At 41.0% G+C, this 17,638-nt stretch overlaps 1 protein-coding gene and 1 long non-coding RNA gene across 5 annotated transcripts in view; one reads left to right on the plus strand and one right to left on the minus strand.

Annotated features, from left to right (window-relative positions):
- The window catches only part of LOC140471259 (receptor tyrosine-protein kinase erbB-4-like), a 170,775-nt gene that overhangs the window by 137,162 nt on the left and 15,975 nt on the right, over positions 1-17,638 (plus strand). For both annotated transcript variants that reach the window (XM_072567223.1, XM_072567222.1), the window contains exons 17-22: positions 6,352-6,487; positions 6,727-6,849; positions 8,126-8,224; positions 11,893-12,078; positions 12,271-12,426; positions 14,768-14,843. In XM_072567223.1, coding sequence (XP_072423324.1) covers positions 6,352-6,487; positions 6,727-6,849; positions 8,126-8,224; positions 11,893-12,078; positions 12,271-12,426; positions 14,768-14,843 — 776 coding nt within the window. The remainder of the gene's footprint in view (positions 1-6,351; positions 6,488-6,726; positions 6,850-8,125; positions 8,225-11,892; positions 12,079-12,270; positions 12,427-14,767; positions 14,844-17,638) is intronic.
- Positions 1-17,638, minus strand: part of LOC140471262 (uncharacterized) — a 115,879-nt gene that overhangs the window by 64,142 nt on the left and 34,099 nt on the right. For 2 of the 3 annotated variants that reach the window (XR_011956941.1, XR_011956943.1), the window contains exon 3: positions 9,403-9,560. This is a non-coding gene — a long non-coding RNA (uncharacterized lncRNA). Of the gene's footprint in view, positions 1-9,398; positions 9,561-17,638 lie in introns of all 3 variants that reach the window. The other variant, XR_011956945.1, reaches the window with a different exon arrangement.

Here is a 17,638-nt window from a genome sequence, read left to right on the forward strand (position 1 = left end):
ACTTAGGAGTATCTCCTGGTGGCTCACATTTAAAAAGCCTATACATATTATTGGAAGGATGATGTGAAACTTGAAAGGGTTCAGAAAAGATTTACAAGGATGTTGCCAGGGTTGGTGGGTTTGAGTTTTAGGGAGAGGCTGAATAGGCTGGGGCTGTTTTCCCTGGAGCGTTGGAGGCTGAGGGGTAACCTCATAGAGGTTTATAAAATCATGAGGGGTATGGATAGGGTAAATAGACAAAGTCTCTTCCCTGGGGTGGGGGAGTCCAGAACTAGACGGCATAGGTTTAGGGTGAGAGGGGAAAGATATAAAAGAGACCCAAAGTGCAACTTTTTCATGCAGAGGGTGGTACGTGTATGGAATGAGCTGCCAGAGGAAGTGGTGGAGGCTGGTACAATTACAACATTTAAAAGACATCTGGATGGGTATATGAATAGGAAGGGTTTAGAAGGATATCGGCCAGGTGCTGGCTGGTGGGACTAGATTGGGTTGGGATATCTGGTCGGCATGGACGGGTTGGACCAAAGGGTCTGTTTCCATGCTGTACATCTCTATGACTCTGTATTATTACTTCACAAGTAAGGTGTTTGAATGCCTGATCTGCGTGTTCAACAAGTTGCTCATAATGGACTTGGAAACTGGGATGATATATTTGATGTTTGGATTCAGCATGTCTAGGCTAGAAGTGAGTCGGGGTAAATCAACCGGGATTCCCACTCCTCCTCCAGTGCCTTGTCTGCTCACTCAGCCATAAACATGATCCATGGTCACCCGGCCTAGTGGCACTCACTATCTGCAACATTACACAGGAGTAACTGCCCCTCAAGTGATGTGGCATAGCACATGTCTATAAAACTAAACTCCAGCAGGGAGACAGAGCACTGCGGAGAAATACTGACAGAATGGAAAGGTGGAACTTGAAAACTTGCTGGTAATAAGTATCATATTGAAATTGAAAAACAAATGGGAAAGATTTAGTAGAAACAGGGTGGATTGGATACAAAGGTTTTGCTATATTTCACACAAGAAAACAAAGGTAACATTTGTGATACAGTGCACCAACATTAAATCTGCAGCGTAACAGCACCCTGAATCAGCGTAACAGCACCCAGTATCAGAGAAAGAGGGTTCTGCATTAAGAGAGGCCCTGTTTTAGAGGTTGGGATTTTTACATTAAGTCAGAGAGTCCCGTGTTGGAGGTTACCTGTCCAATATCTGATGCTGCTACTGGATAGAAAATGAAAAGCCGCCTCTTCCAGTTGTTATTATACTTTTAGATTTCCCACATCAAGAAAGGATCTTATGCTATGTTCTATTTTGGGATATGAAGAGATAAATAATTTGTCAATCAAATCTGGATGTTTCACTTCCTGTCACAGCACTCACTATAAGTTATCTCTGTTGATCAGAGTACAACAGAAAATAACCATTTATTTGCAACAATAATCTGTGTAGCATGTAACAGCCATTCAATTGCATAATTTGTTGCCATCAACCTCATGTCCCAGAAATGGGATGCTTCCTTTTGTGTCTTTGACAGTGCTTTCATTAACCAGGGCTTTGATCACTGCACAGCAACATGTCTTCACATTGCATTTCTTTGTCCTGCTTTGGTTGCTGGTCTTTCCTCTTTCAATCAAACCTCATCTGTAAGGACTTCTTAACAAGAATTGGCTGGAAATCATTCAGCTGCTGGCTCCCTAGTTTTGGTTAACATTATATTGAGCTGCCCTGGTGGTTCCATTGCAGAGTGCACTGCCAAACCTGTTGGGCCACACAGGGCTCACAGCTGACCCACCTCTGAGTTGTGTTAACTGATCTCAAGCTGAAGGGAGAAATTTGGACGAAAAGACGTGGATAGATTCTACTGTATTCTTTGCTAAATCAAAATTTTCAACTGAGCTTAGTTATAGAGAGTTCTTACAGATGAGGTATTTCTGGCTGTATACTCAAGCAAACATTGTCAATTTGACTCTTGTCATTCAAGTTGTACAGTGTTTAGAATTAATTCAGCATAGTAACATTACCCTGTGTTGCCAGATCGCACCGTGTGTTTTGTGTGGAAAGTTCCATCTTTTAGTTTGGAAACTTGCAAATGTGAAATAGGCAGCTGATGACACCACAAAATAATCTAACACCTTCCTGAATCGCAGGGTGAGAGATGTGGGTATGTGCCCACAATTGACCATATAATGGGCTATCAAGTTATCAAGGAACAGTGATTAGTTGAGGTGAGCCACTTTCCCAGGGAGAGGAAGAAGTGAGAGCAAGACTCAAGAGTGTGGTTCTGGAAAAGCACAGCAGGTCAGGCAGCATTTGAGGAGTGGGAAAGTCGACATTTCGGGCAAATGCCCTTCATCAGGAATGAGGCTGGGAGCCTCAGAGGCGGAGAGATAAATGGGAGGGGGTTGGGGCTGGGGGGAAGGTAGCTGAGAGTGCAGTAGATGGATGGAGGTGGGGGTAAAGGTGATAGGTCAGAGGGGAGGGTGGAGCGGATAGGTAGGAAGGGAGATTGACAGGTGGGACAGGTCATGAGGGCGGTGCTGAGCTGGAAGGTTGGAATTGGGGTAAGGTGGGGGGAAGGGGAAATGTAGAAACTGTTGAAATCCACATTGATATCCTGGGGTTGGAGGGTACCTGACGAGGCAGTCGTGGAGGGAATGGTCTTTACAGAAAGTGGATAGGGGTGGGGAGGGAAATGTATCTCTGGTGGTGGGGTCCGTTTGTAGGTGGCGGAAATGGCGGAGGATGATATGATGTATGCAGAGGTTGGTGGGGTGGAAGGTGAGGACCAGGGGAGTTCTGCCATTTTCGCCACCTACAAATGGACCAGGGGAGTTCTGCCATTTTCGCCACCTACAAAAGAACATTCTCTCTGTGACTTCCTCATCAGGTACCTTCCAACCCCATGGCATCAATGTGGACTTTACCAGTTTCCTCATTTCCTCTCCCCTCACCTTATCCCAGTTCCAACCTTCCAGCTCAGCACCGCCCTCATGACCTGTCCCACCTGTCAATCTCCCTTCCTACCTATCCACTCCACCCTCCCCTCTGACCTATCACCTTTACCCCCACCTCCATCCATCTACTGCACTCTCAGCTACTCCCCCCACCCCCCCAAGCCCCACCCCCTTCTCATTTATCTCTCCACCCCGAGGCTCCCAGCCTCACTCCTGGTGAAGTACTTTTGCCTGAAATGTCGATTTTCCTGCTCCTCGGATGCTGCCTGACCTGCTGTGCTTCTCCAGCACCACACTCTCGACTCTAATCTCCAGCATCTGCAGTCCTCACTTTTGCCTAGGAAATGAGAACAAGTCAAGCCAATCCCCTCTCTCACACTACCTTAACAGAGAACAGTACTGCCTGCCTCCTCATTTGGAAAAATAGTATAAAGGTCTGGCTGAGAGACATGAATTATTTCCTTTCTCTATTGTGCGAATTTAAAGACAAAGATAATGGAGTGTCCAAAGTGGAGAAAGCAGAGTGACAAAATGTATGTCTCCTCTTAATCTTGCATTCACTGAGTAAGGTAAGCTCACTTTGCAGCAAACACCATTCATGTTTGTCTGTGTTACAACGTCATTGTTCAAACATTTTCATTACCTGTGGCGAAATCTCCTACTCACCAACCAAGTTTTGTTTGTCTAGAGAAGCATGTACAGTATTGGAAATAATATTTCATTCTCCAACCCCTCTGTGGTCCTTGCTGTACTTCCTTCCCCTACCACTGTGCTCTGCCACTGAAAATGCACTGAATGGTTTCTTGGAAGCTTAGTCAGTAAAGTTTATCGGAAAAGAAAACTGAACAAACAGGAGAAGAAGTCTAGTTCAAAGTAGTAAAAATGTCCTGTTTTTACTGCTACTCAGTGACTCTTGCTCCCATTCTAAAATATGTTTGTGAAAGTTAATTCACAAAAGAATGCTTAGCTTCTTGTTAGGGCAGCTTAGAAGCTTGTGCAACATTGTTCAGGGAGGGATAAATAGGAAGACTGAATTTATTACTACCAATCCTTAGTTCTGTAAAGAAAGGAATTCAAGGTCATATGAATGACCTTATGAATGAACATTTGATCAATGATTTGTTTAAAAAAAACATTTATTGTTATAAACAAATCATTGATCAAATGTTTACTCATAAGGTCATTCATATGACTTTAAATATTCGCTTCCTCCATCACCACTGCATTAAGGTAGTAGTGTGTGACTTCTACAAGATGCAAAGCACCAAGGTTTCTTCAACAGCATTTTCCAGACCTCTGCCACCTAGAAGGACAGGGAAAGCAGATACATGGGAATACCAGCATGTGCAGGTTCTCTGCTAAGTCACACATCATCCTAACTTGAAAATATATAATTCCTTCACTGTCACAGGTTCAAAATCCTGGAAGTCCCTTCCTCGCAGCACTGTGAGTGTCCCTTAGGATTGCAGCAGTTGAAGGCGGTGGCTCACCACCACCTTCAGGGCATTTAGGGATGGGCAGTAAATGCTGGTTTTGTCAGTGACAAATGAATAAAAAAACAAGCAAATATAAAAATCTAAAACCTTCCATAAGAGATAATTTGCTCATTTGATTATGCTAGCTATTGTGTATTTTTTAAAGCAATGTTAATTTGATTTCATGTTTCACTGGAATCATTCAACATTTTCATTGGGAGTTTTGCTGAGTGTTTGGTTTTATCTAATGGCCTGGATATTTTTCAGACTGAGAAGAGTAGGATGCATGGCAATCCTTATCATTTTGTAGCTATTTTTAGCCTGTTTTGCCAGATTCTAAAGACAAATGCTTAGTGTAATAAGCAAAATAAAGCTGCCTGATTCTGAATAAATCTCTGACAAATCAAGTCTCATCAGAAATATTTTGCTATAGTTTTGTGCCATTTCCAAAGGGATTCCTATAAGTGTGTAAAAATATTGCAATATACAAGTCACCCAGTAAGATAGGTGTAACATATGCTAACTATTAAGGAAAGAAGCAGAATGATTACATTTTTTGGGCTAAGATTCAAAAGTAAAATAAAGTGTTTCAGGTGATATAAACACCTGATGATGAATGCAATCTGGAGAAAGTCCAAATATGATAAACTCAGAAACAAAAGTAGAAATTGCTGGAAAATCTCAGCAGAATTTTCTGAAGAAGGGTCACTGAATTTGTTTGTTGAGAAGTGACAAACCTAACCATTTTTCCACATAAAGCAACATATCTTCAAAGTTTTCTGTCCTGTCAGCAGGGGAATTCCGGCTCATTGGATAATGAACTTCTTGTTTGGTATACACCTGAAAATCCCCTGTGATTTTTGTTTCATACCTCATTCTCCTCCTTCCCCAGAGCTTAAAAGAACACATTTAATCAACTTAATTACTGTGATGCACTTTGCTTTTTGCTACTTATGGCTTGGATTACTGAGTTTTGTGAGTAGCAGCACAGAGCTGGTTCATACCATGGCAAAAGTGAGGACTGCAGATGCTGGAAACCAGAGTTTAGATTAGAGTGGTGCTAGAAAAGCACAGCAGGTCAGGCAGCATCCGAGGAGCAGGAAAATCGACGTTTCAGCCATTCCTGATGAAGGGCTTTTGCCCGAAACATTGATTTTCCTACTCCTCAGATGCTGCCAGAGCAGCTGCGCTTTTCCAGCACCAATCTAATCTTGATTCTGGTTCATACCATGGCCAATATATTGCATCCTCTGGGTTAGGGAGGGGTAAAACATAGTTTCTGCTCCCAATTAGCATTCGTTGGGAAATTCAGGTTATTGGAAGACAGTCTCATTTGATGTTTTGTTATTCATTCATGGGATGTTTGCATCGCTGGCTGCCCGTTCCTACAGTGCACCTACACCTTCTTATTCCCTATAAGTAAATAGCTGACATCTGCTGGGTACAGTCACATAAAAAATGGCCATTTTGTGGAGACACTGCAGGGACGCAGATACCTGCAATACGCTTTCCTTGCAAGAATCAGTTGCATCAGAAAACGAGCAAAGAAAATTGGTTCCAAGCATGAGGAGCTGTTCCTTATTCCATAGGGAGCTTGACCCTGCAAATGCTGGTGTGAGACAAGCAGTGTAAACTAACAGGCTACCAGGATACATTCTACCTTAACAGTTTCACAAATGTCTCCATGAGTTCTAGCCATTTTCCAAATGCCCTTATTCATTTCTGCAACTTTTAACAACAAGACACTTTTTTCTGACAGTGAATTTGATACATTTTAAAGGTCCGGGTGGCTTCCCTTGTTCTAACCTCTTGCTTGCATGTGGTTACTCAATATTCAAGGAAACATGAACAACAGAAATTTCATGCTTCATTGTGTGTGACACATCCTGCTTTGATATGCATTGTTTTGAACACAGACAAATCCCTCAGATTGTGGCAGCAGTGGTTGGAGGGCAGATGGCTGTGATGCTTGTGGTGCTACTGGGCCTCATTTACTGGAGAAGGCAGATCATTCGGAAGAAGAGAGCAATGCGCCGATACTTGGAGACTGAGGTAAGAGGTCCACAGATTGACTGCTTTAGGGGGGAGTTTTTCGAAGTGTGAGTGAAGCCACTATATTTGAGTCGAACTTGTTTTCTCAAGGTTGCATGGGCTGAGTAAAATTAATGAGTTAAATATTAAACTTCATGAGCAGTTGGGAAAAGTTCACTTCATGGATTTAGATGGAGTCATCTCCATTACTGATAGAAGGATGACATTTCGACTTGATGATTTTTGTTTCTTTTCATTAGATACTTGAGCCCCTTGATCCCAATGCTGACTCGCCCAATCAAGTAAACACACGAATTCTGAAGGAGACAGAATTGCGGAAAGTCAAGGTTCTGGGATCTGGAGTATTTGGAACAGTGTACAAGGTAATTTGGGAAAGGATCGTATGTGTGAAATTACAAAGTCAATGCTCCCTTTCTTTAAATGTTAATTTTCTGAAAAAGTGCTGTTGAGGTGTTCCTGTGATGCTCAAGACAGCTGAATTGTAACTCATGGCTGAGAAGGGGGCATTCCTTTCTCTTGCAGTTGAAGTTGATGGTCACTTCAATTATCAATTATATATGGCTTTACATTCAGAACAAAACCAAAGAAATGAATAGCTATTAGTATACAGTGAGAAAATTATTATTGGTTAAAAAGAAGATGGAAGAGAGCCCCACCCAAGCCTCCAGGATAAAATCCCTGTAACCTATGTGCATGGTTACATGATCCAGTACTTCAAGTAGAGACTGCAGACTAATTTCATGACCTTTGCCTTGCCCCACCCCAAAAGATCCTATGCAACTATATGGTACTTTCCCCACATGATCCTCATACTCTCTTTTTTTATGAGTATTAACAAGTAGACGAATATACCTCTGGTCTCTACTAAGACTGCTTACTTTTTGTTTAAAGACCATTCTTCGCAAATTATGCATTCCTGCCTATTTTGTTTAGGCAACTTATTATTGACCAAACCAAAACAAATGACCAGTCCCTCTAGATCTGACATTGATACTGCTTGATTTGCATGATGCCAGAATGAGGGAGGTATTGTTATAAATGTGTGCAGCTTGTTAACAGTGATGGGCTGTACAAAGTTAAAAATCACACAACACCAGGTTATAGTCCAACAGGTTTAATTGGAAGCACTAGCTTTCGGAATGCCGCTGACAACTACCTGATGAAGGAGCGGCATTCCGAAAGCTAGTGTGCTTCCAATTAAACCTGTTGGACTATAACCTGGTGTTGTGTGATTTTTAACTTTGTACACTCCAGTCCAACACTGGCATCTCCAAGTGATGAACTGTTTTCACTTCTTACACAAGAACAGATTCTATTCTAAGTGACTTTTAGCTTCTCAATACAGTACAGGAATTTAAGGTAAGATAATGTACTTATGTCAATATAGAACTGATGCAAGAGTGGAATCAGGTTGCTCATTTACCAACCTAAACTTGTTAACATTTCTTGGTGAGACATTGTGATACCTTGGAAAGAGTTTCAGTGACAGGATGTGAAATTGCTGATAAAGACCTTTGTGTAAACAGTTCAGGGATGAAGTGATGTTTGGCTGGTCATATGGTATTGAGCCAGATCTAATGCTATTGGAAATACACCTTTTCTTTACTGTTGATGATCTGATAATGTTCCTGTTTCTAGGGGCTCTGGATTCCTGAGGGAGAGACTGTGAAGATTCCAGTGGCCATCAAAGTCCTGCAGGAAGGGCGTGACTGTGAGACTTCAAGAGGCGTGAGTGAAGTAAGTCTGCTTTCCTTCAGGTCTATGTGAAAATTCATGCAGGAATACGAATTTAATCCTAACTAGCAGCCTTCTGGTTTATTGTGTAAGTTATTATTTAGCATGTGTAAACTCTAATTAGTAATAAGAGGATTTTGAACCACGGGGGCATCACACCTGGGCCCAAGTAAATATTACTGGATAAGTGAGCATGGAAAAGAGCCTAGACAGATTTCCCTTCTCTAACCCATGTCACTAAGATTCCTTGTGCAGACTCGGCTGATATCAGTGAATTCATCACTGGCCAGCTGAATATGATTGGCTTATTGTCATGCTGAGCCACTAGAAGAGCATGTCCTCACAAAATGTTAGAGAAGTTGGCTTTAATTTTGTTGTCCTGCACATTGAGTAATACAGCACAAAAACAGACCCTTTGATCCAACCAGTCCATGCCGATCATGTTCCCAAACTAAACTACTCCCACTTGCCCGCATTTGGCCCATATGCCTCGAAACCCTTCCTATTCATGTACTTATCCAAATGTCTTTTAAACATTGTAACTGTACCCACATCCACCACTTCCTCTGGAAGTTCATTCCACACATGAACCACTCTGTGTAAAAAAAAAAGTTGCCCCTCAGGTCTTTTTTATATCTTTCTCCTCTCATCACCTTAAAAAAAATTCCATTATCTCTGCTGAAATGGCAACTATTGTTAATGTTCACTTGAGAATGTAACTTTAAAAAAAGTTCAGGAATTTACATATGAAAGAACTGAAAGCAACATGGTCATTCTAAAAGGTGAGAGACTTAACAAACAAACCAAGTCTTTTTCAAAGTATCATTTCAGTTGCAGCACACTGTAAACTTTTGCTATAAATTCTGTTTTACCATCTTATACTTCACAACCACCTGATGAAGGAGCAGCGCTCCAAAAGCTCGTGCTTCCAAATAAACCTGTCGGACTATAACCTAGTGTTGTGTGATTTTTAACTTGGTACACCCCAGTCTGACACCGGCACCGCCAAATCATGCCTCCGATTAGTACTCCTGTCCTGGGAGTGTTTGATGAGGAACAGCGTAGAGACAGCTTTACTCTGTACCTAACCTGTGCTGTCCCTGTCCTGGGAGTATTTGATGGGGACAGCATAGGGGGAGCTGTACTTTCAATCTAAAATAGTAGAGGAAGTACTTACTCACCAGAGAACAGCACTGTCCCCTGACCCTTGGGAGAGGCCAGGACTAACTGTTCAAAGGGCATGATCTGACCTCCGGCCTTCAGGATCCAGTGTCAAGCTCCATCGGTGATGCAAACAGCGCAGACCTTGAGCACATGTTCAATACTTGTGGAACTGTTTCTGAAGAAAGGAGAGGATGGAAGAATATTGGTGGAGAAGAAATGAGCAAAACCAACTTAAAAACAAAATTGTGAGCCCAGTTGGAACGTACAGCTGAAGTATTGAACAACAACTCTCATCTATATAACATGTTTAATTGTGAAATGTTGTGATAATGTGCTATCAGAGAACACTTCCTTAATATGAAGCTACATAAAGATATATTAGGGCAGGTGGTCAAAAGCTTGGTTGAAGAAGTAGGTTCTAAAAAGTGCTGTAAAAGAGAGAAAGAAAATGGAGTAGTTTAGAGACTGAATTTCAGGGCTTAGGTCCCAGGCCGCTGAAGGCATAATTGTGAATGGTGAAATAATCAAAATTGGGGATGTGTGAGAAGCCAACATTGGGGGAGTACAGAGATTTTGGAAGGTTGTAGGACTAGAGGAGGTTACAGAGGCATTGGGGGATGAGGCTACCAAGTGATTTGAAGATGAAGATTTTAAAATTGAGGTATCTGTGGTCTAGGTGTCAAAACAGATCAGTAAATACAGAGATGAAGGGTGAACTGGACTTGATGAGAGTTAGGATCCAAGCAGCTTAAATGAGTTCACATTTATGGAATGGCAAATGGGAAGCCAGGGATACTGATATTGTCCAATCCAGAGCTAACTGGGCATTGTAATTTCTCTGGTTCCTCCATGGCTTTATTCTGTATCTCGTATTGGACAGTAGGTAACCATCTTAAAATAGGACCAGAATTTTCTATCTCTTAGCTAGGAAGCTCTTTCAATAACCAGCCTGTCGTTTTCTGACTTCGGAAATAATATCCAGTCACATGAATATTTTTTAAAGAGTGGGCTATTAATATTACAGTTTTGACACAGCCTCAGTCTGTACTGTCAACCTTTCAAGGACAAATAACAGTGCAGAGAATTTGTAAAATGATGACAATGTTAGTACTGTCATGGCCATAGGTCCAGAACCCCAACGTATTCTAAGCATATTGAGTTTGTAAATCCAAAATGTATTTTTTAAGAGTGTTAATACAGGCAAAAATGGTTGTAGAATTAAATTGAGTGGTTGTGTGGAGAAAGAGAGACCCACAGAGCATCAAAACTAAAGATACGAAAGTAACTTAAAACAATGACCCTCAAAAGGTGAAAGAGGCAAATTAAAACAGACTGGACTGTGATCTCTTGTAACTACAAAGGTAACAAGGGATTGATAACCCTATGCGGATTATGTCCCAAACTGTAGACACGTTTTGTGGTTTACCCTTTGAAGAATACACAGAGACAGGGATTAATAATTGGATGATGCTAGTGAATGTTCTCGGAATTGAAAAACTATCCCTTAGTCTCCCCTATGTGGCAGGTAAATGAACCCTCTCACTCTGAGTGCTAGCAGCCAGCTAATTAGTAAGCCAGACAAATGGAAACCAGACAACTAAAGGATTCTCTCTTGCTCTGAAAGCTGGAGTTCAGTTATAGTTGAAAGTAATCAAAATAACAGAATCTCAACCAATCTGAAAAACTAAGAATCTTGAAATTGACTATTCAGTTACCAAGATACTAGTGACCTCTGCTGTAATGGCCGTAATGTTCAACTGTCCGCTCTTCACAAACAATTTGTATATTGTTCTCTAAACTTGTATCTTTTTGGGCTTGCCTGTTATTTCTAATCTATTTGCATGTGTGTTGTGTTACTAATTCTTCTTCTGTTTAGTAATTAATTAATTGGTTTACTCAAGAAAATCTGGTTAAATTGGCTGCTTTTAAAATGTAAGTTAATTTAAGGTATGCACAAGAGAAGGAATCTATGCATTTAAATTAACCTTATTGTAACCAAATGATGGAACAGATGAATAAAGAAAGCGAGCCAGTTCAGCCCTCCTTTCCCAGGAACTTAACAATCTGGGGTACTCCATCTAGAATCATAATAAATTGGAGAACCTTGCTCGGGATCTGAGCATAACAACAGGAGTGAATCAGAAGAGCAGAAGTAAGAGGTGGGGAGATGTGGCAAAGATGGTGCCTCTTATGTGAAATGTCTCCCCTTGAGATAAAAGAGAGTTTGGACCAGAAAACAATAAGGAGTTGCCTTTCCCTGTCGTGGGTATGTTCTGTAAGCTTAAGGGTCAAGTTACTTGTACTGAAGTTGATGGTTATGAGGGTCTGTCTTTTATTCTCTGCCCTACAAGTTTAGAAAGGGAGCATGGAATTGACCATTGGTGGAGAAAATAGATCTTTGTACTTCTAACTTAATTAGTAACATCTGTCAATTTAGAGGGAGGGGATCTACTATTAGTGTGTGCTCTGTTGGTGTTTCATAGTGTGCACTGGTGTTTTATTTACAGGACATGCTGATGGTGGGCAGTCTAGATCACCACCATGTTTTACGGCTCCTCGGAATCTGCCCTGGGGAACCACTCCAGATAGTCACTCAGCTCCTGCCACTTGGCTCTCTGCTTGAATATCTCCACAAAAACAAGGGTAACATCCAATCTCAGCTGCTTCTCAACTGGTGTGTTCAGATTGCCAAGGTAAGCGAGACTTCAAATTAATGGTTTACACAAAAATCCCATGATTAGCAAAGGAGGAGCATAATAGAATCTGTATATCCTTGGTGAACATCAATTGCGTGGTGGTGAACTTTGATAATGACGGACTCATGGGCTAATGATTAAACACCAGCTGCTTATGTCTCTATTAAACCAATTGAACTTTTACCACAGGGTATGAGATATCTGGAGGAGAAGAAAATGGTACATCGGAACCTGGCCGCCAGAAACGTACTGGTAAAATCTCCCAGCCATGTTCAAATCACAGACTTTGGCATCACCAACCTCTTGGCATTAGATGAGAAGAAGTATTTCTTCGATGAAGTGAAGGTTAGTCATCTGTCGGTTAAGTGTTTAATTTCTGGTAGAAAATATTAAGTTATTCCTTCATCACTTCTTTTTGTTCAAATGTTATTTTTGCTACGCCAGTGTTGTGATGCAGGGAAAACGTTTTCCTTGACTTATTATTGATATCTAAAAACAAAATTCTTCTTATGTCCTTCTTATAATTGTGAACACTCTCTAATAGCTTGCTGAGTGTACTGAATGAGTAACTTAGGTTGGGAAAGTCCCAGGTTTTGGTCCCAGTTTCTGCGAAGTTGGTTGTAGGTAGGACTGGACTGTGTTCTGTCACCCACAATCAAGTGACACTAAATTTCACAACATAATTATAGTTCAGGAAGGCTATTCAGCCCATCTTAATACATCCATCCATGAAAGTTCAAATCTACCCAGAAGGAAAGTTCATGTAAATAATGGGCACTTGGTGACCAAGGAATTTTACACCAAAATGACCCAATCCTTCAGGAGATGGGAGAAAATTGGAAAAATAAGATGAGATAATAAGTAGATGTGGAGTTTGTTCTTCAGGAAGAGCTATCTAAATAAAGAACAGTATCAGGAGGGCCTTGTAAGCCTGTTCTCCCATTCAACAAGATCACAGCTGACTTACCTCAGTATAGGAAAGGTGCAACTATCTCCATTTCCAGTGATTGCTTCAGAGTACTAAAAACACTACTGATCTCAGTCTTGACTGTATTCTGTGTCCTGTCATTTACAAACAGGAAGCTTGAATTGTTTATCCTCTCACCATCAAAGATTGATCTCACTACTCTAACCTCAGCAGACATATAGAAAAATGGATTTTTTTAAAAAAGCATCTGCATGAGATATGGCACCTTGTTCTGGATGGTGTGTGCCATTTTGTAACTGATGTTGCGCAAATAGTATTGAGTGAAGAGCAGATTGTTCACTACCTTTCAACTGAGCTTTAAATCAAGGTCCTGTCAGCCTGTTCCATTGGATCACGTGGATGTTGAAGATCCCTTGCCATTATTCAGTGAAGACCAGTGAATACCCCAGATATCCTGGCCAACATGCTTCTTTCATCGAACACCACCAAAAATTGATTTAACAGGTCATTTATGCCATTGTTCTTGTCAGACCTTGCTGTGCGCAAATTAGCTGCTCCATTTATCTACAGAGCAACAGTGACTGCATTTCAAATTACTTCTTTGCAGATCTGAGAGACGTGCTCATGCGCTATTTAAATGCAAGGCTTTCTTTTAGTTCTGAACGTGCTGCAGTTCTCCAGTGCCCATTTCCTAATGGGTTCTGGGGTTTGATCTACATTACATGTCTAAATGCTGTCTGTAAAGAGTGATATTTCCAAACAAACCCATTTCATTAATTTAGAAGAGAATTTCACTGCAAACAATTTGTAAATTGAAGAACAATTTTTTGCGCAATCTGGAGCTGCTGAGTCCGCTTTTGCGCAAAATGAGCTTTGCTGAGACACATTTCGAGTAAACCCAATAATGGTGGCTAACATTAAATTTGCATTCTATTTAAGTATACTAACTTGATATTGTAAATTAATTTTTCACTAAAAGATACTTTATATCATTAAAACTGGCTCCGAAATCCCACAAGCAGAATCAGAGATACATATTTTGTCATCAGGTTAAGGTTACTAGCACAGAGGTAGCTGATGTGAACTACAAAAGCGCAAAATGCATATTCAGCAGACCACTGAATCAGATGTATACATGTTTTGAATCACCAAAATTGAGTTGCTACTTTGTTTTAGGTCTGAACTGTTCTAAGCAATATCAGGAGTCAAAAAGTAGTGTGATCTGTTTCACATAACAATCACTGAGATCAGAGGCAACAGTGTCAATTTATGACCATCAAGCTGATACTGGATCTGAAAGCTTCCAATATTTTTTATGCCTAGAGAAATCCATTGCGAGTATCAAATTTTTGGTACTTGTGATCAGGATTTTCTTTTAAGCAAACCAACTAATGCAACATTATCTTGTTACAAGACAAAATACCAGGTGACTTGCTTGTGATTAAACTCAGATTTGTTTTATATATAGTTTTTTTAAAAAAAAGCTCCTTCATGGAGGAGCTTCAAGTGCTGGGAGCGCACAGCAGGAATTTGGGATTCCGCTCGATTCACAGCGTCCATGATTTTCTGCCAATTTTATTTGATTAAAATCTCAGGAAACACGATGAATGAGACATGCATCCAAATTCCTGACATGTGCTCCAGGCATGTGAATCTCTGCACATGGAGCCACAAAGGCAAAATTTTGCCCTATTTTTTGAAAATTGCCCAAGCTGTTGTGCTTTGTTGTTGAGTATGTCTGTCTGTTGCCTGCTGTAGATGCCCATTAAATGGATGGCACTAGAGAGCATTCACTTTAGAAGATACACCCACCAAAGTGATGTGTGGAGTTACGGTGAGTCATATACTTATGGAAGCATTATTTTGTACTAAAAAAGCTGAAGTGCTGCAGTTTTAAACCAAATATTTTCAATAGCTTGTACTTCTGATCCAAAATACAACTTAACGACTGTGGTAATACAAGAATTGTATTGGTATCTGGGTCAGGGGAGATATTTGTCTGTTGTTGGAGATGCTGAAGTTAGATTCTGGGAACAGCAGTAAAGACCCAATTATTTCATTAGAATTTCTTCATTTTGTAGCTCATGACAGGAGCTACAATGGAAATGTGGTTTACCTCGACTTTAGTAAAGTTGATAATGAAGTGTTCCATGGAAAACAAGTTGAGATCAAACCATGGCTGGCCTATGGGAGACAAACAGGCTTGTATAAATAACAAGTTTTGTGTATGGTGTGACAGCTGAGGTCGTGAGAGGACCAGTTTTGGGATTGGTAGTTTCAAGGTTTCCATACATATCAGAAAGTGTGTTGGTAGCTTCACCTCAGTTTATGGATGAACATCAGAATAGTAATGATGGTTAATATCTGAAAAGAGGAGACAATTCACATGAGAACTCAGTCTGTTTGCCAGTTATTGGCCTACTGCTGCAATCAGGAAGTGTGAAATTGTGCACTTATGAATATAAATTAATGCATGGAAGCTAGGAGTAATGGGCAAATGCTGACAAGGTTGAATCAAGAAAGGGATCTGGGAGTCATCCATGGTAAATTCTTCAAGCTATCAAGTTGGTGTCTGACCACTGTCAAGGAAGCAAATGGCACATTGGGTTGGATAACAGGAAGAATGGCGTTTATGTTGCCATTGTGCTCTGTCAGTGAGAGGGAGCATTCCCAACTTAATTACTTAGTGTAGTACCAGGTGATGTGATTGGCTATCCAGTACAGCTTGGAAAATTGCCAGATGCCAGCCTAACATGGTTGACATATCTGGTTGTTGTGCTGGAAAAGCACAGCAGGTCAGGCAGCATCCGAGGAGCAGGAAAATCGACATTTCGGGCAAAAGCCCTTCATCAGAAATAGATTCCTGATGAAGGGCTTTTGCCCGAAACGTTGATTTTCCTGCTCCTCAGACGCTGCCTGACCTGCTGTGCTTTTCCAGCACCACTCTGATCTAGACTCTGGTGTGCAGTCCTCGTTTTTACATATCTGGTTGTTGTGTCTTTTATACTTGATGTTGAGATTCTCAAATGGTTTCTTGCTAATATCAGTATTCAGGAATAGAAACCAGATGTTTCCCATGCATATGTACTGAGAAAATCTGGAACTGCAGTTATCTGGAGCATACTTGTTCACTTTCTGGAATTTAACCAGACAAGTACAGGCAAGAGGCCAGGAACAGGTCAACAACTCATATTGGACAAGATATGTGAATGAAGAGGTATAAGGCTGGGAACTGCCATTAAATAAAATGTCTGGGTTGTTGGAGTATTACTGATTAGTACTTTAGTGAGTATTGTTTAGGACTTGCCATTAGCTTCCTCAAGTACATGACAGAGGAGGTCATGGATAAATTATGCAGCACGGTCCAACAACTTTATTTCATTCACCACAAGCCCGAAAGCAACAACAAGATGGGCTATTCTTATTCGATCAGACTGCTGGCTTTCCCAGAGAATGCAGGGTCATCAGTGCTCCCAGTCTCATCATTCAGCTCTCTAGGCCATAATGGTGCGCTCTTTAAGAAAAGAAAATCCTACCACTTCATAATGTGCAACTTAGTCATGCAGATCCATGCTTCTTTCCTGAGATATTGTCCTGTCCCTTCATTCAATTGCAATCATCCACACAAATCTACTTGAAGGGGAAAGAGCAAAAGAAGGATGGTCTTGGATCACAGCATTATACCATCTCAATACAAAAGCAAAAATTGGCACAAAAATTCCTATGATGCCATCAGAATCATCTTTGGAACAATCACAAGGATCTTAAAGCAGGGCTTCACAGGCTTTGACTGATATGTGACTTTACAGTACTGTTCTCTCCTACCTGGGGTTTTATGAACAAGTGTTGGTTGATGATCTGTTCCTTTACTTAAGCCTGCAAAAAGAACTTGCTCTGCAGATTGAAGAATAATATGGTAAAGGCATAGAACAGCACAAGTGGAAGCATGCAAGTGACAATAAATTTGACACTAGCCCATCAATGCAGCAAGTAAAGTTTGTTGTTTTGACATTAATTTAAAATTTAAAATTGGAGGTGTAGTGGAGAGCGAAGAGGGTTACCTCAGATTACAACAGGATCTGGACCAGATGGGCCAATGGGCTGAGAAATGGCAGATGGAGTTTAATTCAGATAAATGCGAGGTGCTGCATTTTGGGAAAGCAAATCTTAGCTGGACTTATACACTTAATGGTAAGGTCCTAGGGAGTGTTGCTGAACAAAGAGACCTTGGAGTGAAGGTTCATAGCTCCTTGAAAGTGGAGTCGCAGGTAGATAGGACAGTGAAGAAGGCATTTGGTATGCTTTCCTTTATTGGTCAGAGTATTGAGTACAGGAGTTGGGAGGTCATGTTGCAGCTGTACAGGATATTGGTTAGGCCACTGTTGGAATATTGCATGCAATTCTGGACTCCTTCCTATTGGAAAGATGTTGTGAAACTTGAAAGGGTTCAGAAAAGATTTACAAGGATGTTGTCAGGGTTGGAGGATCTGAGCTACAGGGAGCTGAACGCATGTTTGCAAAGTAGATTAATGTAACCTAGCGGGTGGTGACGTATGTTTAATATAATTCTGAGCTGAACAGGCTGGGGCTGTTTTCCCTAAAGCGTCAGAGGCTAAGGGGTGACCTTAT

This window comes from Chiloscyllium punctatum, chromosome X (genome assembly GCF_047496795.1).
Source record: "Chiloscyllium punctatum isolate Juve2018m chromosome X, sChiPun1.3, whole genome shotgun sequence".
Lineage (NCBI taxonomy): Eukaryota > Metazoa > Chordata > Chondrichthyes > Orectolobiformes > Hemiscylliidae > Chiloscyllium > Chiloscyllium punctatum.